Here is a 26,781-nt window from a genome sequence, read left to right on the forward strand (position 1 = left end):
TAAAAGTATAACTAAGTTATTTTGACCAAATACTTTACTAAGTGATTTTTGAGTTCAACTCTGCAGCTATTTATTCAACTACCCACAAAGTAGGTACTTCTCAGTGAAAAATAAAATAAATTGGGAATCTCTTTTAAATAAAAAATTAGGCAAATTGTATTGAAAAGATTATGAATCCATCTGAATAAAAAATTTCTTTGGGCAATCACTTTCTAGCCTCTTTCCTCACCTGAAAAATAAAGATCATAATTCCTAATTTATAAGTTTATTATGAGATTAAATAAATGTAAAGCACCTTGCATAGTGCGGGTTGTATTAGGTATGGCAAGTGTTAACCCATGCACTGCTTTCCCCTGGTTACTGTAGAGGAACACAGATTATTATGACCTAGTTCATAACTACAGTGTACTTATGATTTGGTACAAAATAAATAGTTGGGTTTTTGGTTTTTTGTGTGTGTTTTGTAAAGAGGTCTTATTATAAAGCAGAATATAATCAAAATGCTATAAAGCTTTTGATTTCTTATTTTAAAATCCCTGAATTAAGCTGGTGAACCATAATACCCAGGGGTAGAAAATAAGTGTTTATGTTAAAAAATAACTTTAAAATTTCAAATTCAAAGATATCTTAACCACCATCTTTAAATACTTGTCAAGTTTGTAAAGGAACCACTTCCATTTGTTCATGAACTATATCATTGGATAGTATTATTCTGAAAGTATGTGTTTTAACAGGCAGGAGAGTGAGTGATGAATTTTTAATATTTCTGCAGTAGAAGTTTTCTGTTTGGTGAGAAAATGTTTGTCCCGTATGTTGATTATGAAAGTAGTTTCTTAGATAATTTTATTTTCACAAGGTACTAATTTGTTTTGTTTTGTTTTGTTTTTTTGTCTTTTGTGTTTTTCCGTGTCCGGCAACGGATCGCAACCCTCAGTGTTGCCCCCGTACCGGACCGGGGACCGGCAATGGGACTGCAACCCTCAGGGTTGCTCCCGCGCCTCGCTCAGCCAGTGAGCGGGAACCGGTCCGTACGTGGGATCCGAACCCTCGGGCGGGAGCGCCGCCGCGCTTCCCAAGTGGCGCACTATCCAGTGCGCCACCGGGCCGGCCCCTAATTTGTTTTAATTTCCTCTCACAGGTATTTATTTATGGTACTTGATTTAAGGAGTGCTTTCTCTTATCACTGTGTGTTCTTGTGAACAATCTCAGATTTTTAATTTGCACAAAATGGGATCTCTGCCCAGTTTCATTTCTAATCTGGGCCATTTTACCCTTCAAAAGATAACCTGCTGTCACTGTGATTGGCATGAGTATTCTCATGCTTTCCTTTTTAGTTGTTGACATTTAGCTGTATCTGGGAATAATATGGTTATGATTTATTGTTTAAGGAATGTTTTTTGTTTCTTTTTTTACAAATTTGTAAAAAAAAAATTTATTATAATAAATTGATAATAAAATTGATGGTTTATTTTTTTCCCTCTCATTTTAAGATGTAACCTAGATGTTTGGAACCATACAACTTGTAGAAGTGAATTTGATGACTGAGAGCAGTATCACCTAGGAGTTCTGTAAAAATTACCAATGCCTGGAGCTCACCCTGTTCCAGTTGAATTAGAAAGAGGGCATTGGAATTAGGCATTGGTGCTTTTTAAAAACTCTTCAGGTGAATCTAGAAGGGGAAGTAAGATTGTGGTCATACTCGGAAAAAAATATATAAAATATTTTCTTAAGTGGCTAGCATGTTGCCCAAAATAAACACTTAATAAGGGATAAGATTTTTTTTTAATGTGGCTTTGTCTTTAATTAGTATGCCCTGTGTCATTTTCAGTAGATACTTGGAAATTCTTTCAAACAATATTTGTAATTTATTTAATTGAAGATGGAAATCTTGACTTAAATGAAAGTCATTATTTTACTTGAAGCCAATTTCTTTAAAGGTTAGACAATTACCTAATGTATCCTGTTTTCCAAACTTGAACACACACACACACAAACATGCGCGCGCGCACACACACACCTTTGCTTATGTCACATTGGATAGTAAAAAGTAAATGGCCATTTATTAGGCCACCTGGCAACCTTGAAGTCCAAAAATTAATCAACTTTGGGTATTTGTTATTAATGCTCCAATAAGCAGTTTCATAGAAAAGATAAATATTACTCTTAAACAGTAAAACATACTTTACATTTACACCTGACCTTCTGGTAAGGCTATAAATCTCATTTATTTTAGTTGTGCTCTATTTTTTATTGATTTTTGCAATGTGTTCTCTAAGATAATAAAGTGAATGCAAATATACATAGTCACAGTATTATTCTAATGAGTTTTAATTTATACAAAATTTAAAGTTTTAATTTAATACTTATAGTAGAAAAACACTTTCTTATGTATGTCATATGTAAGGATGAAAGCATCTAGTCTAAAATTAGCTGTGTTGTATATAAGCTGGTATGTATTCTGCCACATCCAGCAAAAAAGTTACCATTAAATTATACAGTTCAACTCTATGCATTAGGAATTTGACACCTCTTAGACGTTGAAGCATATGCTTGGTTCTAAGGACACACTAAAACTTTTCAAAGTTTAATTACATTCAGACAAAGATCATCTAACTACTATTACTGAACATGGCATATTTATTGAATTATCCCTTGCTACCTCTATTAGTCAGTTTCTTTAACTTATCTTTAAAACCTTACCCAAACACTTGGTTGTTTTATCATTTGCTTTTTAAAACATTCAGTGTCAAGACAAAAGTATACAGTTAAAGTAATTAAGTAAGCAGGGATACTTCTCCCCTTCTTGCCTGGTTTATTCTAAATTGCAAGGCCTACCCTGTCAAATTTTAGATCATCATACCAACACTTTGGTTTTAAATACCTAACTGACTTCATTTTTACTCCATAACCTTTTTCATTGCTACTTTGCATTTTTCTTCACTAAAGCATCTGTTAGTAAGTTTTTCAGTTTCTTCTTCATCTTTTCTTTCCCTCATAGCTGTGAGCACTCCAGTGGATTGCATCATTAGGTTGGGCCCTGTGAGCTGTTTTGCTCTTTTCCAAGTGTCTGATTCAGCAGTCCATAGTCCACTGCTTGCCAGAAAATCGCCATTGCTTCTAGGCTGACGCTTGCCTACTTGTTTTGATCTTCTGAGAGATGAGACTTTGTTTGCCAGAACCACAGTTGATAGAAATAGAAGGGTACAGATAAGAAAAAGGACTGCAATTATAATTAAGCAAATTAGCATAGCCATGTTGTTGTTGTTTTCCTCACAGCTATCCTTTTTGAAAATTTCACCAGGACTTTTGCTTATGTTTTCAATGTTCTGTACTGTTGAAGACCTGTTCCTGACAACAGAAGGTGTATAAAGCTCTTGTTCAGATTTAGGAATTAAAGATACGAAGTGAGATGATGTTGCTATTTCAGGCATGTTTGTAGAATTACCTTTATAATCAACTTCAGGAGTTACAGAGTTTGTGTTAATGTTTTCATTTTGGTTTCTGCCCATCTTGTTTAGAATAACTGTATCCCAGGCAGTAGTAGTATTAGCCCACAGATGGGTATAATTTACTTTTGTTCCAGGAGACAAAGAAAAAACTGTTGTCATCAGAAAGGCAAGATGCAGGTAATGTCCTGTGTGCTCCATGTCCATGAATATCTGTTGGGAGAGCAATATAATTTGTTAATATGTGAAAGAATGTTCCTATTTTGGTAACTGTAGTTAAAACAGACAGTTGCGATGTTACAAGTAAGCTACAAGCTTGTGCCTGAACATTGCTACTCTGTTTGAATTCCTTCTCAACTGAATTTTTTCCTATTATTCTTAGTCTACATATAAAGAAGCATTTTAGTTTCTACTGTATTTTAGATCCTAGAAGTTAACATTACAGATAATTATTAATCATTTTAAACCAAATATCATGGCTTTATATAGTTTTCTCCTTTTTAAGCATGCTAGACTTCAGCTTTGAGTCAGATACTTCTGCTTTTCCTACACTTTTGATTTCTCTTTTTTTAAAAAAAAAAAACCATTTAAGGGTCATTCTTGCAGAAACTCCCCACCCTCTAACTAACCCGTCACCATTCTTTATGATAAAGGAGAAATGTGGCCCTGAACATTTTGCTTCATGTATGAAAAGAAAATGCAATGGCCCTTTTTTTTGGGGGGTGGGGGGGAGATGGAGAGAGGAAAGTTAGGTAGCAACCAAAAAGAAATGACTTCAAATAGGAATTCAATGTGTTCTTTTTCCTTCTGGGTGTTTATCTTGAAGCTTAAAATAAAGCTAATACTTAGAAATATATTCCCAGCATTTGTGAAAGTAATTTTATATAGTGGTGGTTCTCTCCTTTCACCTCTATTTTCCTGGACTCTACTGTGTCTTTCTGAAAACAAAGGTATGCCAGTTTTCTCAACCTAAAAATCTAATGTAACAAAGAAAAAGAAGCAGATCTTTTTCTGAATAATCTCAAAAGTTCAATAAAAGTTACTGGCTTTAAAAAAAAAAAAATCATCATTTATACCTAGCATTTTTTTCTGATTTTGACATAATTCTAAAAAAAGAAAATTTACAATAAAATAAAAAGAAATAGAGCATAGGATCTTGGGGACTTAGAATGAAGTGACAGATTGTGAGTATCTCAACATATGAGAGTACTTCAGAAAGTTCATGGAAAGATTCAAAATATCTTTTAATTCTGTTTTTCCTCAAATGTTTTGAAGTACCCTCATATAATTGAAAAAGTTGTTTCAGTTTTATCTTTGAGCTTCCTGGAAACCAGTACAAAAAGTAGACAAGTTCTGTTCTTAATTCTCAATATCCACCATATGATTAAAGATTTAAATAGAACTGGCATATCTGTTCCTGGTACTGCTAACTAGTAGAAAAGATTTATCGCCATTATTGAGGTATCTGTTATGATAATACACCAGTTGGTCCTGAGCTACTTTTATAGGAGCGTTTTATTGTTGGCATTTATTTGTGGGAACTAAAGGCAAAACTAGGATTGTTCTCCTGAGATTTACTAAATGAAATTTCCTGGTTAAGAATCCTGTGTATTTTGTAGAAGTTCTTCTCAAATTTAAATGTACATGGGAGTCCTTTTTCTTTTTTTTTAAATGCAGATTCTGATTCAGCAGGTCTAGGGTGGGGCCTGAGATTCTGTATTTCTAATCCACTCAAGTGACACAGAGGCCACTTCTAGTCATGCTTTTGAGTATCAAGGTTTTAGAAGAAATAGTTGTTATACGTTATTGGATAACATCTGTATACTATTGAAATACAGGAATTGAGAATAACATGTGATATGTTGTTATACAAACAAAAGTAGCATATAATAAACAATACTAACTGGAAACTAACATCTGAAGTAATATTTCATATTACTAGTAGAGAGGAAAAAACCTTTATTAAATGTTCATTGGATTATGACTATTAGACAGTTAAAAATACAGTATACTGACTTTTGTATAATAGTGTTCAGCTTCAGTTTTTAAGTTTAATTACATAAATCTTTGGATACTTTATGAGTCACATACTTTTATACTAGACTGGACTTCTGCATTACATGCTAAAATGATTTAAAGTGAATTATTCTCATCACATTAGTTCATTAACAACGTAGCGTATGCATCATAGTAGGCGTACACATTTTAACTGTGCTTACCACAGGACAGATAATAGGCCCGCTGTTGATTGTTTTAGCCAGATGTACTGCCATGCCCAAATAAACAAACTCTTGGCGAAATGAGACTTTCTCTTACCCTTACAAATGCCTGAGAATTGAAAACGGTTTCTACATCTCTAATTTATGTTGTGGAGGCCAGGTTGTATTATCAAAAGTTTTTTTTACTTATCTCTGATCATTTTCAATAAAATTTATGATGTCTAAGCATTAGTAATGAGAAATTTTTCTTAAATTTTTTTCTTTTAACAAAACTTTCTAATTCACTTGTGGAGTCCAAACTCAAATCCTTTCTAATCCTAAATTAAAACTCTATGTTGAAGGTGTCGGTGACGGGCCATAATAATCATATACAGTGTATATTGACAAAATAAAAAAAAAATAAAAAATAAAAAATAAAATAAAATAAAATAAAATATTACAGTTTTATTAAGGACTAAAACCAAAAAAAAAAAAACTCTATGTTGAAGGTAAATCTTTCCATTTCTAACTTAAATTTTACTTGATAAAATATTACAGTTTTATTAAGGACTAAAACCAAAAAAAAAAAAAACTCTATGTTGAAGGTAAATCTTTCCATTTCTAACTTAAATTTTACTTGATAGGACAGAAAAGAACCAACATTTTCAATCACTTATGATTCTACTTTGTTAGTAAGATTCTTACACACTCTTTGAAAGCACTTCCTCAAACACTAATCTGTACAAAGTTAGAAGTGAAAAGGCACAGGAAAAGCCATACACATGACCTACCTTACAAAATGCTTGGTCAAAATCTGATTATAATGTGATTTTAATAAACCACTTCTTTTCTTGTCTTCTTTTCTTATTTAAAGGAGAATAAACTTGGAGAATACGAACCTTAAAGTCAATCTGCAGTAAAAAAAAAAGGATATGTACAGCTAGTTTTCCACTTTAAAACCAAACCACAGATGACACATTTCCTTTCCACTGCAACTAAAGCACATGTCACAGGAGAAAAAAAAAGAAAGAAAAACTCCAGCTTGTCTAGTTGGCCACTGGCATAACAGGAGGCTTTGTAGAACAAATCCCGCCTCCAGAGTGGGGGCGAGGGGTGGGGAGAGTTCCACTTAATGCCTTTTGACCTTATACTCATTATATATGCATGCTATATGCTTTTGAATCATATAGTAGTATTATTCAAAAGAGGTTACAAAATGGCATCTTCCCTGCAGCATTAAAATCTTCTCTAAAAAATTTATTTCTGTACCACAGACTGATTTGAAAACGTGAGTTTGGAGTCCTTGGGGTATTTGATAATAAAAGTGATATATACATAATTGACATTTTAAATTGTGGAACTACAGCAATGATTTGAGCAAATACTTAGTAAACTTAGATGATATGGGGATAGAAAATGCTTTTGTGTGATGTAGTGTGTGCACACACATACACTCCCCTTGAATGTCATGTCATCACGACATTGAACATGTCTAAAATGGGCTTTATTTTTCCTCCAAAAATGGCTGCCCCTCATGATCTCCTTGTTTCTTTTTTTTTTCCTTTTTGTCTTTTTTCGTGACCGGCAACGGATCGCAACCCTCAGTGTCGTATTTATTGGCTTACACAAGTGAATAGTCCAGAGATAAATTTGACCCCAGAAGAGGCTTTAACTGGGACTCAAATGATATATCCAGGGCCTCAGTTTCATTTCTCAGCTCCTTCTGTACAGTATCCTAAGATAGGAGCCAGCAACTCCCAGGGCTTTATATTCCCTTATTTATGATTATCAGGAAAGAAAAATCTCAAATCCCAACAATTTAAGCGAAAGTCCCTGATTTGAGCCTCTTCGGCCCTGGTTTTCCTGATTTGAATCATGTTTATTGCTGAATCAGTATCTGGTCAAGTAGGATAAATGGATTGTCTAAAGCCTTTCCAGTTCACTTCAGAGCTCCAGGAGTGTCATACCTACCCAGACTGTTCACCCGGGAAGACTGGTGGGCCCTAGAGGCAACTAATCAATGCCTGCGTCCTCCTTTATTAACTTTTGGACAAATGTTTCTCGTTGCTAAAAATTTTACAGTTGGAGATTTGTCTCTTCCCTTTTACTCTAGCCATATTTCTCAATGTCTGAAGAACAACTGATTTAAAAAATGAATCTAGACTTTGAATAATTGCTTTATATTATTATTCTTTCTAAAAAACTAATCAGAAAATAAAATAATAGAATAGTGACATCTGTATATTTATTAAGAATTCTGTTAATCTGTGTCCTTTGTTGTTATCTTCCTTAGGTTCAAAACTGGTCAAATCAATGGCGATTTGCTGATATACCACGTCTTGCTGACTTTAAAGCCATATTATGCAAAGCCATATGAAATCGTAGTGGACCTTACCCATACTGGGCCTAGCAACCGCTTTAAAACAGACTTTCTCTCCAAGTGGTTTGTTGTTTTTCCTGGCTTTGCTTATGATAATGTCTCTGCAGTCTATATCTACAACTGTAACTCCTGGGTCAGGGAGTACACCAAATATCATGAGCGGCTGCTTACGGGCCTCAAAGGTAGCAAAAGGCTCATTTTCATTGACTGCCCTGGGAAACTAGCTGAGCACATAGAGCATGAACAACAGAAACTACCTGCTGCTACCTTGGCTTTAGAAGAGGACCTGAAGGTATTCCACAATGCTCTCAAACTAGCTCACAAAGACACCAAAGTTTCTATTAAAGTAAGTTTCAGTCTGTATTTTGTGAATCATTCATTGTCTTTCTTGACTAACCAGACTATATCCTGGCCTCCCTTTGTGTCCCCATAGCTGTATATTAAATATCAAGTAAGTCCAGATGTAGGAAGACCAATATTTCTGTCTTCGTGGAGGTCCTGCGGAAGATACGAGAAGTATACACTTAATTGTATTCTAGGTTAGGTTGGAGGCAGAAGAGAGTTGTAGAGAGGGCAGTGTGCTATATGTCAGTCAAATGGTAGGAATGTGTGGAGAATGGAAATTACTGTGTGAGAGTTCTTTTATTATTACGTGCTTTTTGCAGAGTGAGGAACATGAACATTCAGAATAAAATCAGTACTTGTCTGTAGGATTCTTGACCTTTTTTAAAAAGTAAAATTAATTTTTTTCTGATGACTTCAGTTTCTTTTGAGAGCATTTTTCACAATAATTATTAAACCAATTTGAATATATAATAATGGTAACCCTTCCTTACATGGCAAATATGGTGTGTTGGTTGGTTGGTTGGTTTTTGGAACCTCTTAGAATTCTACATAATGGCATTTAATTCTTTTCCACTCCACCCCCTCACCACCACTTTCCAGGTTGGTTCTACTGCTGTTCAAGTAACCTCAGCAGAGCGAACAAAAGTCCTGGGGCAGTCAGTCTTTCTAAATGATATCTATTATGCCTCGGAAATTGAAGAGATCTGCCTAGTGGATGAGAACCAGTTCACGTTAACCATTGCAAACCAGGGCACACCGCTCACCTTCATGCACCAGGAGTGTGAAGCCATTGTCCAGTCTATCATTCATATCCGGACCCGATGGGAGCTATCGCAGCCTGACTCGATCCCCCAGCACACCAAAATTCGGCCAAAAGATGTCCCTGGGACACTGCTCAATATCGCATTACTTAATTTAGGCAGTTCAGACCCTAGTTTACGGTAGGTTTTTAAAAATTCATTTCAACTTTATTCAGGGTTTGTTGCTTTTAAAATGGGACCATTTAATAAGCTTTTAAAGCAGCTGCTACCTTAATACTGTAAATTGGAAAGTATGCCATGTGGGTTAACCAGCGTGATCTCATCAAGCTATGGGATATTCACATGAACTGTGGATGGAATTCTGAGTAGGGTGATTCATACTAAACCAATATATGTACTTTCTCCAGGAAACTTTCATCTGAAACAGACAACATAGCAGATTTTTTTTTTCCAAAGAAAATGTCCTTTTTAAAAAAGCCTACTCCTAAATTAAGTTTCTATTCCTCTGAGTCCTCTAATTAAGTTTTCCCATGTTCAAAAGTATATCATGATTACATTTCCTAACAGTCAAATCAGATTATCATTGTTTGACAAAGGAAGGCCTAATAACGTTCAATTACTCAAACAATAACATTATTGCATACTTTCCACCTATGTCACTTTAACAGAATTCTTGAAAGAAATCTTAAGACAAATATAAATGTCATCTGAACATTTATAATTGGTTCTGTTTAGGCCTAATAATTTGAACATGAATGTGGAAAGAGCATGGCCTGTGGAGTTAGTAGATTTGGTTTAAATCTAGATCTGCTACTTTCTAGCTATGTGTGACTTTGGGCAAGATACTAAAGTTTTCTGAACTCTAGTTTCCTCATTTGTAAAATAAATTAACAATGCTTTTCTTATATACCTACAAAGGTTTAATAATTAGTATGTGTGGCAGTATACTATAGCATCTAGCAAATAGTTTGTGCTTAGTAAAAGTATTTCTCCCCTTCCCTGCTTACCTTCCTGCCAAAGTCTTTTATACCCTTTCCCCTCCTTCCCCCCTTTCCTTTTCATGTTAGGATAATTCTTTGTCTTAAGTACTTCAAGATTTTTCAGATACAAAATCCGAGCTTCAGAAAAATCTTCCCTAGGGTATAACATAGCCCAGGTTTTATAGTGGGCCTTTTTGGATTCCAGATTCACCTTTATTTAAAAGGAAAAAAAAACCCAACAGGATTTCTTTACCTGGATGGGTTGAAATATACAGAGTAAAAGTTAATATCAAAATAGTATAACTTAGAATTCTTAGGCATTAAAGAATGCCAACAACCTTTTAATAATTATTAGCTTGGGTGAACCCATACTCTAGTGAAATAAAGCAAGCTGACAGCTTCTGCTTTTTGCTGATACATGTCATCCCAGAGAAAAGCCTTTAGGCAGGCTAAAATTTCAGTGCCTTTTTTTCCCCTGTGTGGTTGTCACATAAATATATTAGCATGACAGAAGTTCAGAAGTCAGGAAAAGCTGAAATTTACTGAGCAGTCAAACTAATATCTTCTGCTGTATGTGGGAGAAAATTAAAATTTGAAAATTGAGTCCAAGTTTTTAAAGCTGTCTTCTACATTACTTAAATACATTTTCAGACATTTATAAGTGAGTTTTGGTCCTAATGGAACCTGGATATTACAGTTTTTTGTTTTCAGCAGTTATGTATGAAAGAATGAGGACTCAGAAGGAAAAGTGGAGGGACTTAATTATAAGTTAATTTTGTTTTTGACTTCCAGTGTGTAGTGTAACTAACAGGACACCCAGAAAGAAATTCTCAATAGATGCTGATTGAATATTTTAATATTCTAATTTGATGAGGGGCCACCTCATTTCTCTTCTTACGATCCCCATTGCAACTGGATCAAGTGGGAGAAAGAACCACAATTTGAGTTTTTGCTTTACTAAAAACATATGGTATACCTTATTCTGACTTTCTATTGATAAACCTTAGGACCATAAATCTCTCAAATTTTATGGCCTAGTGAAATGTCTTTTAGGAAGGCCTACACCCACCTGTCTTGGGAGCCTCATAGTACTCTTCTGGTTATGTCAAGAATCTCCTTTTTTTTTTTTTTAATTCCTAAATGATCAAGGGGTATTTTGGTTTTACCATAGACTCATAACATCTTATCTTTAATTGATCATAAAATTTAAAAATAGTTGATCATACTTTGTAATAGAATCAAAGATTGTATGTTATAAAAAATTGGGGGAGTTATAAGGAAAATAAGTTTTAAAACAACTTCATTTGTGTTTTCTCCTAGGTCAGCTGCCTATAATCTTCTGTGTGCCTTAACTTGTACCTTTAATTTAAAAATCGAGGGCCAGTTACTAGAGACATCAGGTTTATGTATCCCTGCCAACAACACCCTCTTTATTGTGTCTATTAGTAAGACACTGGCAGCCAATGAGCCACACCTCACGTTAGAATTTTTGGAAGAGTGTATTTCTGGATTTAGCAAATCTAGTAAGTAATGATAATTTTCTTTAATACTAACAATGATTCTAAGAAAATTAAAGAAAACTCTTTCACTCCAGAATTTGCCAGTGAAGTCTTTGACTTGTTATATTTTTACTTTTTTACCTCTTCTCATTTTTCGTCTGTGATACCCTGTAAGTGAAGGAACTCCGAAGGAACTTCCTGGTAGGCTACATTGAGAAATCCATCAATAAAAGCAAGCTGGCAAGATTTTGGTACCTTACATGTCTCTGGACCACTTACAAAGTATTTTCTTCACTCTCTCAGTCTAATTAGCTTCAGTATTTCTCTTCTTAGCAGAACATGCCACATGAGTAAAGTATGCACATTGTCTCCTTGCTTTTAGGAAAACAGTCATTTTCTCTTTTCTTCAGGTTGACTTTGTGATATTATTATATACATATGATGTACGGAGAGTGCAGTGGCACATAATACAGGGTCCAGAGTTTGTCCTGCACTGGCTCTAATAAGTCTCAAAGTTAGCATCCACTCTTTATATCAGTCCATCTTTTTATTTATTTATTTTTTTAGTTGGTGGCTGGCCAGTAAGGGGATCCAAACCCTTGACCTTGGTGTTATCAGTACCAAGCTCTACCAGTAAGCTAACCAGCCAGCCCTATATCTGTCCATCTTTATGCTCTTTAGTAGTATAAATGTTGGTCTTCTCTCAGTTTATTTCCTGACATTTTCTTCAATTTCTCTTTCTCCATAATGCATAAACTGTTTTTCCCTACAAACACATTTCTCTATTAGATAATTAAAAGCTTTAACATTTCATCAAGACTAGGTCACTATATATGTGTTTTTGTGTATATGTATGTATATACACACACATTATATACATACATTATATATACATTTTTTCTGTAAGAAATATATAATATATATGTATATAATTATATAATTATACAATATATATATAATTTTTTTCTGTAAGAGATATAGGAATATAAACCTAACAAGAAAATGTGTAAGACTGGCAAAGAAAAGTATAAAGCTTACTTAATAACTATTAATATAAGAAAAGATTTCAGTTACTGGACAGGCATATTGTGTTCCTGCAAGAACAGTTCTTCCCGGATTATTACAAATTTATTATAGTCCCATCAAAATGGCCATGGGATTTGAAAACTGAGAATGGAGATAGAGGCTGGCCAGTTAGCCTGGTTGGTGAGAGCACAGTGTTAGAACACCAAGGTCAAGAGTTTGGATCCCTTTACCAGCCAGCCACCAAAAAATAGAAAGAGAGAGAATGGAGGTAGAAATGATTCTAAAATTATTCTAAATTCTACTTGAAAGTACAAGAATAGCTAAGAAAATATTAAAAGGAAAAGAAAACAGACTTGGCATTACAGATGTCTGAACACTTTGTAATGATACAATAATTAAAATGGGTGTTTGAGAATCAGCAGTCAGATCAGTTTAAGAGAAACAGGTTGATAAAGAAGCATCACAAACTAATGAGTGAAGATTAAATCATTTAAGAAATGAGGTTGGGATATGAATTGTTAGGTCTTTATCTTCACCATACACCACAAGATACCAAATAAGTTCTAGCTATATATATTTTTTTCCTTTTTGTCTTTTTTACTGACCGGTAACGGGATCGCAACCCTCGGTGTCGCACCCGTACTGGGGACCAGCAACGGGATCGCAACCCTCGGTGTTGCGCCCGCACCACACTCAGCCAGTGAGCAGGAACCGGTCTCCACATGGGATCCGAACCCTCGGCAGGAGCGCCGCCGCGCTCCCAAGCAGCACACTCTCCAGTGCGCCACCAGGCCGGCCCAAGTTCTAGCTATATTTAAGAGCTGAATATAAACACTGGGACCATTGAAAACAGAAAAGGAAGAAGTGAATATTTAGCTGATTTCTAGATGAGTAAGGACATACGAAGCAAAAAAGTGATAGAGGGAAACAGTGACAGATATAACTACATAAAACTTCAGAACATCTCTACTCAAGAACAAAAAATGAAAGATAAATTAAAAACTAGGAAATCCAGTTGGGGTGATTATAAGAAAAGATTAATATCCTTAGCCATGAAGAGTTCTTATACAATTATAAGAAAAGTAGATCAACAGCAACATACAGATGCTAAAAAAGAATGCATTTTAAGAAATTCACTAATCAAAGAAATGCAAATAGAAAGAACAGTGAGATAACATATTCCCCTATCAGATTGGCAAAGATATTTTTAAAAATTCAGTGCTGATGGTAGAATTGTGAGCAGGGGCAATTTTTCTAGAAAGTAGTTCATAAGTGGATATCAAGACCATTAAGAATGTTCAGACCTTTTGGCCTCATAATTCCACTTTTCAGAATTTATCCTAAGGAATTAATTTTAAGTGTTTATCATAGCATTATTTTTTATTTAGGTTTTTAAATTGAGGTATATCTTGTCATCAGTAAAGTGCCTAGATCTTAAGTGAATAGCTTGATAAACTTTAACGTGTGAATATATCACGGAAGTATCTTCAAGATCAAGATACGAAACAATTCCAGCATCTAAAATGATCCTTTCTGTCAGTACCATCCCTTCACCAAGAATAAACACTACTGTGACCTCTATTGCCACAGACTTATTTTACCTACTTTTGAACTTCATACAGCATTATTTATAATAGCAGAAAAAAAAATCAGAACAGTCCAAAAGTCAGTGAATAAAGAACTGATTAAACTATTGGATCTCCATAAGATGAAATAATATGAAACCATTAAAAATGTTTTTGGTGCAAAGTGTTGGTTTCAGAAGATGAAAATACTTTGGAGATGGATGATGGCGATGATTGCACAATGTGAACACTTTTAATGCCACTGAACTTTACACTTATAAAATGATTAAAGCCACTTAACTGTACACTTAAAAATGGTTAAAATGGTAAATTTCATGTTCTGTATGTTTTACCACAATTTAAAATTTTTTCTTTGAGACTATAAGTGAAGCGTGTAGAGGAATTTTTGTGTCTTATAAGTTTTTTCTTCTTGAAGTTTTTTCCAAATAAAACGCTAAAAAATGTTTTTGGATAATTTTTAATGATGAGTACATAATCTCAGTATAATATTTAGTGAAAAAAATATTCAGAGCATACTACATATATAGCATAATTCTAATTTTTGGTGGGGAGTGGTGGTGGGTTATATGTGTGTACACACATGCAGATGCTCAGTATCTCTACATAGATTTGAAAGCCTGAGGAGAGATGAAGTGATACACCAAAATATATTAATATCAGTTTCAGTTTTTTGTTGATGCTTTCCTTTTACTAAACTTTCTATGATTGCCACATATTCCTTTTTCATTGAGGATAAAATTTAATTTTTTTGAGGATAAAACAATAAATTTCTTTAACAAGAAGAATGATTAAAAGGGAGAAAAATAAGAGAAAACTTCAAAAATTGGCTTACTGGCTTTTAAAATTACTTTCTTCAAGGCTTGTTCTCTTTCTTCACCTCTATCTTCAAAAATATATTTGCCAAGTCTTTTTTTTCCAGGCCTGATTCTAGATAATGGTCTTTATGTTATCTCTCCCCCCCCCCATTATTTATATTAAACTAATTGTTGATGTCATTTTCATTGACTATCTATGCTAATAGTGTATTTTTTTCAGGTATTGAATTGAAACACCTTTGTTTGGAATACATGACTCCGTGGCTGTCAAATCTAGTGCGTTTTTGTAAGCATAATGATGATGCCAAACGACAAAGAGTTACTGCTATTCTTGATAAGCTGATAACAATGACCATAAATGAGAAACAAATGTATCCATCTATTCAAGCAAAAATATGGGGGAGCCTTGGGCAGGTATTGAGTTTGCACAAATATTTATCTAGTGTCTCCTTTGTGCAGATGTTTATCTGATGCACACTTTGTGCAAAGAATGGTGCTAGGCACTAGGGATATAGCAATAGGAAACACACTTCCCTCCTTCCAAAGCATGTATACACCCACCCAGTTCAAAACTGTAAATGTCTAAGGCGTGTCCCAGAGCCAGAGAAGAGCTAGTTATTTTAGCACTCTCCTCCATGGCGTAATTATATAGAATTTAATTGATGTCGTTTTTAGTAAATAGTGCTTTATAATGTACACACCATGGGTGTCAGTAAATATTTCTTAGTGATATTATTTGATGCCTGCTTTCATTCATAGTTCTAGCATTGAAATGCAAATATTAAAATATAGGATGTAATGTAACATTTTATTTTTCATCTGACGAGAATTATGCATATCATTTCTTCAAAGTAATCACTTAAGGGAGCAACGCCCTTACTCAAAAAATGCTGCAAATCCTCCAAATAACTTTAAGTGACTTTGGAGCCAGTTTTATAGCCCTGGAAAACATCTCAGTACTTGACGTTATTTGCTGTATTTTAGAATAATTTTATCTTATACTGATTATAAGTTACTGTCTTAGGAGAGATACTTTGCAAGTGAATGAAGATAACATAGAGAGATTTTTAAATTTTGAATACCAATCTCTTAATCTCTGAAGAAATCAAGTGAATATCTTCATCCTTGGTCCTGGATATTTTATGATAAATTGTTTACTTACAGGTCTGTAAATAAAATCTAGTATTTTGAAGGCCTCGGGTAAAACAGAATTTTCATGTTGATTGGGCTGCTCCTTGCGTATTTTTAAATTAAAAATTAAGTTGGTAGAGTGGTTAAAAACTTACGTTATATTTCCTCTTCCACTAGATTACAGATCTGCTTGATGTTGTACTAGACAGTTTCATCAAAACCAGTGCAACAGGTGGCTTGGGATCAATAAAAGCTGAGGTCATGGCAGATACTGCTGTAGCTTTGGCTTCTGGAAATGTGAAATTGGTTTCAAGCAAGGTAATCACTTTTCCTTTTCTTCTAGAGGATGGCATAATGTATCTGATTTTATCAACAGGAGGTTTTTTGTTTTATAACTAGTCATTTTAAAGTTAAAGAAATTTTTTGTGATAAAACTTTGTTTCAGCCCCATGTTTTTTAAAATTCTGCTTCTTTACAGGTTATTGGAAGGATGTGCAAGATAATTGACAAGACATGCTTATCTCCAACTCCTACTTTAGAACAACATCTTATGTGGGATGATATTGCTATTCTAGCACGCTACATGCTAATGCTGTCCTTCAATAATTCACTTGATGTGGCGGCTCATCTCCCCTACCTCTTCCACGTTGTTACATTTTTAGTAGCCACAGGTCCACTCTCTCTTAGAGCTTCCACACATGGATTGGTCATTAACATCATTCACTCTCTGTGTACCTGTTCACAGCTTCATTTTAGTGGTGAGTTGCAGAAAAGTAATTTGTGTTTCTCCAATTCCTTTCTCCATTTTACTTTACCTGATTGGTATAGATTATCTTACTATTTATGATGGTGCCTTAACACCAAGTTACTAACTTAAGCCTGCAATGATGATATGAAATATTATCAAAAAGAAAAAAATTAATTACTACCATTCCATATCAGGGTATAATAAAGGTTTCCTTGCATATATATGAAAGCTAAACACTCAGTGCCAGTTGACAGTGTAGCACTAATTTGTAGATAAATGTAGCTAAAGCAATGAGGATTGATGTAATGTATCTAGAGGTTTGATTTAGGGAGCATGGTTATGTAATTTTTATATGCTATCCAAACTTTCTGAATCCAAAGTGAAACACGGAACTTTAGAATTAAAAATATATCTTCACAGTCTTTACTTGCTTCTTTTTTCTTTTACAGAAGAGACCAAGCAAGTTTTGAGACTCAGCCTAACAGAGTTCTCATTACCCAAATTTTACTTGCTGTTTGGCATTAGCAAAGTCAAGTCAGCAGCTGTCATTGCCTTCCGCTCCAGTTACCGGGACAGGTCATTCTCTCCTGGCTCCTATGAAAGGGAAACTTTTGCTTTGACATCCTTGGAAACAGTCACAGAAGCTTTGTTAGAGATCATGGAGGTATGTAAGGCAAAATGATAAGAAACTAAGTTAAAATCATTTTTGCAAATCTGTTAGTACTATATAGAAGAAATACTGGTTTATTCTGCTGTTTCGCACTTAATGCTTAAATAAAAACACTTGCATGGAATGTATTATTGATAACATATATGTCATTTATTTAATGACTTTACAATAAACATTGTCTAAATATTTAAATGTTTCTAAAAAACATCTGTGTACATATATATTTAGAGTATCCTTTTTTTAGGCATGTATGAGAGATATTCCAACATGCAAGTGGCTGGACCAGTGGACAGAACTAGCTCAAAGGTGTGTCCCAAATTAAATATAAGTGGTAAAAGTATGTGTATTATTGAAAAGATAGATATTACTTCATAATCAATACATTAACTTATTTAGTATATATAAACACAAGGTTTTCATAAGCTCTTTTGAATCTTGCAGATTTGCATTCCAGTATAATCCATCCCTGCAACCAAGAGCCCTTGTTGTCTTTGGCTGTATTAGCAAACGAGTGTCTCACGGGCAGATAAAGCAGATTATCCGTATTCTTAGCAAGGTACCTGTCCCTCCCTTCTCCCAAATATTTGTGGTTCCCAAGTTGTAAAAGCATGTCTTCGATTCTTCTAAAGGACATTTAAATTTGAATTTAATAAAATTTCTTATATGTTACTTATTAAACCTTTAAAAAATGGATTTTGATTGTTTATCGTAATTCTTTGAAGTAATGAAACCTTCTCTAAAGAAGATGTCTTTAAAAGAAGATAGATATTTTGTCTCTTTTGCTAAGCGGGTACTCTTAATATTTTATCACTTTTCAAAGTATATAATTATTTGATAAGACTATAGCATTATATAAAGTGATATAATTTGTAATTACAGTCATAATGCCTGACTTATTATACTAGAATATTATAATAAAATATTAAAAAATAAGAAACCAAATGTGCGTTGAGCTACCTACCAAGATAACCATAGCATTAGAAATAATTCTAGCACTAACTGAATAAGTAAATGTTCCTGAGCTGATTCTAAGATTCAGTTTAGGAGTTAATATTTTATGTCAATGAAAGTAAAATGAAGAATTCTGTTTTCCTCAAAGGCTCTTGAGAGTTGCTTAAAAGGACCTGATACTTACAACAGTCAAGTTCTGATAGAAGCTACAGTAATAGCACTAACCAAATTACAGCCACTTCTTAATAAGGTAATTACCATATAGAAAATGAGTGCATTCATTTTGGGTATTGATGTTAAATCTTATTTTATTTTCTTTCAAGGAGTTAAAAAAAATGGTTTGAGATGTTATAAAGAAGCAGCTGTAGTTAAAGTAGAACTTCTTAAAGTTTAGTTGTTTGAAGTAGATACATTGGAGGAAGAATAAGTATGAAGAGTATGTTCTTAGGTGCTTTAACTTTTTTGTCTCATCAGTGCTAAAGGAAAGATAGGTATATGTTCTTAATTCTTTTATCTAATAAGTATAATTGAGCATCTTCTATGTGCCAGGTACTATCTTAGGTGCTACAGATATGGTATTGAAAATTTCCTACCCTCATGGAGCTTATATTCTGGGGTGGGTGTGGAGGTTGGGGAGTAGATGGATAATAAACAAAGTAAGTAAAATACATAGTATGTTAGTTAGTGATGATTACTGTGCAGAAATGTAAAGCTGGGAGAAGTATACCTGATCATCAAAAGAGTTTGGGTGCTAAGTGAAGATGATATTTAGAAGGAGTAAAATAATGTGGCCACTGTTTTAGGATGACCTAAACTCATCTCAGCTTTGTGACCTTAAGTGGGTCATTTAACTTATCTGATGTTTCCACATTGATAAAATGAGAAAACTAGACTAATAGTGGCATGGTATTTCCTTCTACCTCTAAAGTTGTATAATTCTGTGAATTTGCGTACAAAGGTATGCCAGACATGGGAGAGATTAGAGACAAGTAAGTACATATTATGCTCCTGACATTGAATTATATGTTCTACAAACATCCTAACCCTAAATCATACAAAATGGTTCTCTCATCTCCGTCTTATAAGTAAAAATGAGGCTCAAAAGGACTAAGTAACTTGCCCAAGGTTACATACCAAGTAAAAGACAGAACCATGATTTTAATCCAAAGCCATCTGACTCTAAAGTCCATGTATTTCCCCATATACTATAGAGAGAAATAAGGATTACCAATAATAAATATTTTTAATTCATAGTAGTAAGAGATTAATATACCAGTAAGAGTGAGAAGAAGTTGATAGGGTAGAGTTGAAATTAAAGAGAGGTAGAGAGAAAAGGAGAAAGCCAAAAGCCTTGACCAGCAAAAGTACAGCAGTAGGACTGTACAAGAATGCTGGAACAATGGAGGGATGGTGAGTAGACCATTCTAGTTGCAATGGAGAAATTTTTCAAGAGAGTAGTAAGAGGGAAAGTTGTGAAGATTGAATAGAATTCATCTAACATTCAACATTCTTCAGAAAGGAGTTTGGAAATGTACTGTTTTCAAGCAGACAGGTAAAATGACAAAAGTGGGGCTTAGCTCATTCTGGTGGTAGTGTGTACAGTGGATTGGAGTGGGGGGAAAGTGGAGGCAAGAAAGAATCCATATTTAGAATGAAGAAGGTTGGCCTGGGATAGTGTCATTAGCAATAAAGAAAGAAATGGCAGATGCAATAGAGTCTACTCTAAAAGAATCAGTAAACCTTGGTGACTGGAATTGGGAATCCAGAACAGGGAGAAATCAAAGGCGATGCTAAGGTTCTGAGCCCTGTAACAGTGTCTTTAGTTATACACATGGAAAAAATGAAGAGCTTATCCTTATATTTACTTTCCCCAAAGAGAAAGCACGAGTATTTGGTGAGATAAGATGCTTGGTTTTATACTGCAGTGTGTTTTGAATGAGATTATTTCATGGTTCATCTTATAACCTGGACCATGTCTTCTTTGCTAGGACTCCCCTCTGCACAAAGCCCTCTTTTGGGTAGCTGTGGCTGTGCTGCAGCTTGATGAAGTCAACTTGTATTCAGCAGGCACTGCACTTCTTGAACAAAATCTGCACACCTTAGATAGTCTCCGGATATTCAATGACAAGGTATGCAAGCTTTCTCTTAGGATTCCTATGTTACTTAAATTTAGTACTCCTTCCTCTTTTATTGTTATTCTTTAAAATCAGAGGAGGTCCATAATTTAAATAATGAATTTCTATAATTCAACGTATTGTGAGTTTAGTTCTCTACCAGCTCATAAATTATAAATAGTTTTTTTTACCAGTGTAAAGAACTTTTTTTTTAACCAGTGTAAAAAATCAATTTACATTTTTTTTTTTTTAATTAGTAGCAGATAAGGAAGTTGGATGTCTAAAGGAAACCTCTGGGTACTTATTTTACTAGCTTTTTTTCTTTTGTCTAATTTCTTTAATTAGGCAAAATATACTAATTAATATACTTAATATACTTAAATATACTTTTTAAAGTATACCATTCGTACCCCCCTTAACAATTATCAATCTTGATTAGGATTGGACTTTGGTTCATAGAGAATGAAGGACGAGCCCACACAGTATGGAATTGTGCTCCTTTTGTCTTTGGAAAAAAATGAGTAGAGTCCAGGAGAAAAGAGAGGAATTTTTTTAAAGACGGATAGTGTGTATGTAACAGATCAGCCTGAAGTGAAATTAACTGAGCTGTGGGTAGAAGGAGAGAGAGATAGCAGGAGCATGGTTTCGAGTGTGAACGGGCGAGGGTACTTCAGAAAGTTCATGGAAAGATTCATATTATCTTTAATTCTGTTTTTCAGTGGACTTTTTGAAGTGCCCCTGTACTTGGTCTGAACAGTATTTATTCAGTTTACCAGATGTGTGGACCCAGAACATCTGGAAGTCTGGAAAGTGTGGAAACAATTTTAGAAGTAGAATGTACCTTGAAGTTTATCAGTCAGACCTCCATTTTACAAAATAGAAAGGAAGGAAGAAGTTAAGTAGCTTGTCCATGTTAGTACTTCTGATCTGGGATTAGAACCCTTCTTTCCTAATTCCCATCACCCTTTTCTGGGGTTGTCTTGGGACAATGGTGGTCAAAGTGATATGGAGCTATTGGCTATTTGTATGTTAAGAATATTGTAAATGAAGCATTTGTATCTTAGGAGTATCTGCCTCAGCATTTTCATTGCCAGAATATCTCAGTAGCAGGAGCTAATTTTGACTCCGGTGCCCAAGGATACTAGGAATCAGAGTTAATAAAGCTTGTTAAAAGTCATCAGGATGTAAATGGCTAGTCATTTATATTTGTATTGTAAATCAAAGTGATTTCATCTTCCAATATCTTATTATTTGTATGCTTGACTGTCTTGCACCAATTAATTTGTAGTACCTTAAATATTCTGATATGGCTTTCTGTAGTCATTTGAAAATACTTTATGTCAACTTGAAATGATTACTTATCTTGTCACATCTGTTGAACACAAACAAAAACCAGTAAGTGATCCTTTAAAGAAAGCTCCTGTGTGAACTCCATCAACCATCTCATGATTGTCTTTATTAATAGAGTCCGGAGGAAGTATTTATGGCAATCCGGAATCCTCTGGAATGGCACTGCAAGCAAATGGATCATTTTGTTGGACTCAATTTCAACTCTAATTTTAACTTTGCCCTGGTTGGACACCTCTTAAAAGGTAGAGACCTTACATCAGAATATTTTTACAAAACGGTATCAAGAAGCCAGTAGTAATTAAAGTAATTGATTACTTGAAGTAAATCAAAATAATTTAGCCCGTGTGTCTTACTTCAAATGCAAACTATATCTGTCTTATTGAGTTGTTTCATTCAACATGTATTTTAAGAGAGTCTAATTTCCACATCAAATATCAGGTTTCCTTAAAAAGCAAAAAAGTTGATTTTTGTAAAATTCCTAAGTACTGAGTCTTCTGCAAGCTATATTGTTAGTAACAGTACATAAGTATGTTGCTGGTTATCAAAATAAGACAGATTGAAAATCAATAAATGCTATTTTATTAATTTATATTGGAAAATGTTCTCTTAAAGATATGACCGTATATTTTTTTCAACTTGTTTCTAGTTTATTGTTCATCAATACCATTATTATATATCATAAAACCTCTTCTTTCTGGTACTCCTCCCTTATTTTATTAATTTATATTGGAAAATGTTCTCTTAAAGATATGACCGTATATTTTTTTCAACTTGTTTCTATTTTATTGTTCATCAATACCATTATTATATATCATAAAACCTCTTCTTTCTGGTACTCCTCCCCTACAACCCCCTCCAGATTTCCTTATTGCTTATAGCCAGTGATCATCAGCTATTCCTTAGAGCAGTTTGTTCACTTCCTAACCTGGCTTTATGCCCCATTGCTGATTTCACAACTTGTTAGCTTTGGTTTATTAACATGGGACAATCGTGGCCTGAGATTGTGGTTAACAAGGACAGCACATAGTGGTGGGTCAGAGGCAAAGCTGCCTAAAGTAAGGCCTAGGATAAGGAGCTGGCAGGAACCAATGGTCTTAAGCAGCACTGGATTTGGCCACTATAGAGACTCAAGGTAGAGCTTAAGTCTACAGTGTTGTATCAATTTAAATGATTCTTAGGCTTGAGGGATCATGGAGGTTCCCCTAGTTTTTATCTGATATTTATACATACACTCAAGACTTTGAATGTGTACATTTGATTTCATCTGCTTATGAAATTTCTACAAAAAGAAATCGGCAGTTGTAATCTCTGAGAGGAAAAGAGATTGCCCAAAAGATATTATACATACTGTAGGCTACCAAGATGAGGTATTGCAACTGGGGTGATAAAGTAATTGCTTATTCTATATTTCTAAAAGAGTATTTTCAGTGTTCAAATCCCCTTTTTAAAAATGATTAATGATTAAAAGCTGGCCAAACATCAGACTTACCCTCTAATCATCCTATTCTTTGAGCTCTTAGAGTATATACTTCCTATGTCATTAGGGGTTTTTTCTTCTAATTAAAAAATTTTTTTAATCAGTAGAACCCTATTTTCAAAAGGAATATTAAAGAAATTTCAGTACATAGATTTTTTAAATCCCTGTGCTGTTTTTTAGGGATGATCTAAAACACCATCATCTTTCCTAATTTTCCTCTCCCTAAGGTACCTTAGGGTTCCAGGGAACATTATTCTATATTACACATTTTTGGTACTTAATCCTATATGTAATTAGTCAACTATCCACATATGTTGTTTTACCTTTCCAAATGGCTATTCTTAGAAGGTGGCAGGAGTTGTCCCTTATACTTCCTTTCCTTGCAAAGTTGTTAGTTACCTTGCAGAGTTGTTGTTAGTCTCAACAAATATTTGTTCAGAGAATAATTAACTTTTTTTTTTTTGTAGGGTACAGGCATCCCTCACCTGCCATTGTTGCAAGAACAGTCAGAATTTTGCATACACTACTAACTCTGGTTAACAAACATAGAAATTGTGACAAATTTGAGGTGAATACACAGAGCGTGGCTTACTTAGCAGGTAAACAGACAAAATTAATCTTACCACATCTATGTTTAAAGATCACTAAAGGGCCGGCCCGGTGGCGCACTGGAGAGTGCACCGCTTGGGAGCGCGGCGGTGCTCCAGCCGAGGGTTCAGATCCCATGTGGAGACCGGTTCCCGCTCACTGGCTGAGCGTGGTGTGGGCGCAACACCGAGGGTTGCGATCCCGTTGCCGATCCCTGGTACGGGCGTGTCACCGAGGGTTGCGATCCCGATACCGGTCAGTAAAAAAAAAAAAAGATCACTAAAAAGGTCCAAATACCTGTAGGTCCTTTGGCTGGTTGCTTGGTGGAGTAAAGAGTTCACAGGTCAGTCCTTTAGTGGTGTTTAAAATTTTGAAAGTTTTGGGCCGGCCCGGTGGCGCACTGCTACAGTGCGCCGCTTGGGAGCACGGCGGCACTCCCGCTGAGGGTTCGGATCCCACATACAGACCGGTTCCCGCTCACTGGCTGAGCGAGGTGCGGGTGCAGCGCCGAGGGTTGCGATCCCGTTGCCGGTCCCGGTCCGGTACGGGCGCAACACTGAGGGTTGCGATCCGTTGCCGGACATGAAAAAAGACAAAAAGGAAAAAAAAAATTTTTGAAAGTTTTGCTAAAACACTTTTCCTTATGAAAGAATTTGCATTAAAATCTGAAATGTTCCCCCTTGTCATCTTTGGCTCAGGAAACTACAGTGTCTGTTGTCTGTCATAAAATCTGAACGCCTCAGTCTAGCATCTTGGACCCTTAAACAGGCCTCTCAATTCTGTCCTCTTTCTCTAAATTGCATAAGCCCCATTTTGATCACTTCTCCAAACGGATGGGCTATTTAAGCTAATCTTAATTGCCATCTCCTATAAATGACTCTCTCCCTCTTCAGTATTCATTCCTTATGCTATTTTACCTGGAATGTCTGCCCCATTCCCACGTTCCATTAAACCTTCCCAATTTTCTCTTATATGATTTATGTTCCTCTATTCAGCAGCACTCAGCAGTTATGTATAACACAGTTCTTGAATGTAGTTGTCAAATGGAAAGTGCTAATTCTCAGTTTGACAGACCTCAGTTGTGGCAATTTTTTTTTTTTAACCATATGACCTTGAACAAATCATTTAACATCTCACAGTATTTTTCCTCACTGGACAAAATAATGCCTGCCCTGCCAATTTTTTGTGTTTGGTGAGGTCAGATGTACATTAAAGCTCTTGCCAAATATAAGATGCTTATTAAGGGCTGGCCCATGGCTCCCCTGGGAGAGTGTGCTGCTGATAACACCAAGGCCACAGGTTCGGATCCCTATATAGGGATGGCCAGTTGGCTCACTTGGGAGAGCGTGGTGCTGACAACCCCCAAGTCAAGGGTTGAGATCCCCTTACTGGTCATCTTTTTAAAAAAAAATTAAAAACAATTTTAAAAAAGCCTTTGTATATTTTATGTTTATGTAGTCTTCCATAACAGTCTGTAAACCCTTTAAGAAAACAAATCTGTCCTAAGTTTTTTATATCCTTAAACACCACACTCCCTAGAGCTTCTTACATGCACATTTAACAGGTATTTCCTCTTTAGGAAGGTGTAAGAAGTATATCCTATTTTAACTCACACTGTGGTTTGTTAAATTTCTTAACCTGCATTCTTTTTCCTGTTAGCTTTACTCACAGTGTCTGAAGAGGTTCGAAGTCGCTGCAGCCTAAAACATAGAAAGTCACTTCTTCTTACTGATATTTCAATGGAAAATGTTCCTATGGATACATATCCCATTCATCATGGTGACCCCAGCTATAGGCAAGTGAACTTGTTTTCCCATAATTACATAATTATAATCAGGTTTCAATTTTTCATGCTAATGGAGGCAAGCATTAGAGTAATCTAGAAGGGGATATAGACTGGAATCTAGAGATGATGTAGGAAGTGTGTGTAAATCAAAACTCGTTTTATAAATATGATTATATTTTATGTGAGTTAGTAGTAAGAAAGCTGTCATTCTTCTGGTCTCATTGTGCCAATATTAACATTAGTTTGCCTCTTTTAAGCACAAATCAGTTGAATAATGAAAAAAGATGATCTTGAAAGTATCAGGTTGCAGGAAAGGGCCTGGGAAAAAACTAACATGAAGTATAAGCAACATTACATGCTTAATAATAAACTAAGCTATAGAGATTTATAAAAACATATACATGCCAACACATTTGTTACATTTACTCGTATCACCAGTTATTAAAAAGCTTTCTGTAGTATAGATTTAGATGATAAAATAAATTATGTCCGCTGTTGTACATGGTTTGGGTAGTATATTTTTCAGTATAACTTGGAGAAATTATATAAAAATGGCTTCATTTGGGGCTTTTTCTATGTTTTCAATTAAATGAAAGTATTTTTAAGGTTTAGGCATATTGTTGAACATAGAAAAGCAATCTTCTGTTTGTAAGGTTTATACCATTCAATTTATGAACATTCTGCTTTTTGATAAGCTCTCAACAATTTCCCAGTGAGATTTTAACAATGTCTGCAGAAGGTTTCCTGGCATACTTAGTATTTGATAATCTTATTCTTCAGTTACTACCATGATTATCTTTCTTTGAGATATGCCCTTTTTGTTATGTAAAGAAGAAAGTGAGTGTGCCTGTGGTTCCCGGTCAAAGTATAAGTTAAGGTTTGATTTTCTTGGTTGTTTTTTTTTTTTTTTTTTTTTTTTTTTTTTTTTTT

General features: G+C 34.8%; 2 protein-coding genes across 2 annotated transcripts in view; one reads left to right on the top strand and one right to left on the bottom strand.

Moving 5' to 3' along the window:
* NF1 (neurofibromin 1) overlaps window positions 1–26,781 on the top strand; it is a 202,826-nt gene that overhangs the window by 153,094 nt on the left and 22,951 nt on the right. The window contains exons 37-50 of the mRNA XM_008589180.1: window positions 7,938–8,370; window positions 8,970–9,310; window positions 11,431–11,633; window positions 15,257–15,450; window positions 16,345–16,485; window positions 16,646–16,925; window positions 17,365–17,579; window positions 17,830–17,891; window positions 18,027–18,141; window positions 18,685–18,786; window positions 20,525–20,665; window positions 22,116–22,242; window positions 23,945–24,076; window positions 25,725–25,860. Of these exons, the coding sequence (XP_008587402.1) occupies window positions 7,938–8,370; window positions 8,970–9,310; window positions 11,431–11,633; window positions 15,257–15,450; window positions 16,345–16,485; window positions 16,646–16,925; window positions 17,365–17,579; window positions 17,830–17,891; window positions 18,027–18,141; window positions 18,685–18,786; window positions 20,525–20,665; window positions 22,116–22,242; window positions 23,945–24,076; window positions 25,725–25,860 (2,622 nt within the window). The remainder of the gene's footprint in view (window positions 1–7,937; window positions 8,371–8,969; window positions 9,311–11,430; window positions 11,634–15,256; window positions 15,451–16,344; window positions 16,486–16,645; window positions 16,926–17,364; window positions 17,580–17,829; window positions 17,892–18,026; window positions 18,142–18,684; window positions 18,787–20,524; window positions 20,666–22,115; window positions 22,243–23,944; window positions 24,077–25,724; window positions 25,861–26,781) is intronic.
* On the bottom strand, window positions 2,042–6,492 carry EVI2A (ecotropic viral integration site 2A). Its single transcript, XM_008589085.1, has 2 exons — window positions 6,436–6,492; window positions 2,042–3,659 (listed from the first exon to the last, which is right to left on the bottom strand). The coding sequence occupies exon 2, from the start codon at window positions 3,651–3,653 to the stop codon at window positions 2,898–2,900; it is 756 nt and encodes a 251-aa protein (XP_008587307.1). The 5' UTR covers window positions 3,654–3,659; window positions 6,436–6,492; the 3' UTR covers window positions 2,042–2,897.

Source organism: Galeopterus variegatus, unplaced genomic scaffold, assembly GCF_000696425.1.
Source record: "Galeopterus variegatus unplaced genomic scaffold, G_variegatus-3.0.2 Scaffold134, whole genome shotgun sequence".
Taxonomy (NCBI): Eukaryota; Metazoa; Chordata; class Mammalia; order Dermoptera; family Cynocephalidae; genus Galeopterus; species Galeopterus variegatus.

What these genes read in the sequence shown, in the direction of transcription:
- EVI2A (XM_008589085.1), bottom strand. Translation starts at nt 3,653, where the DNA reads ATGGACATGGAGCACACAGGACATTACCTGCATCTTGCCTTTCTGATG.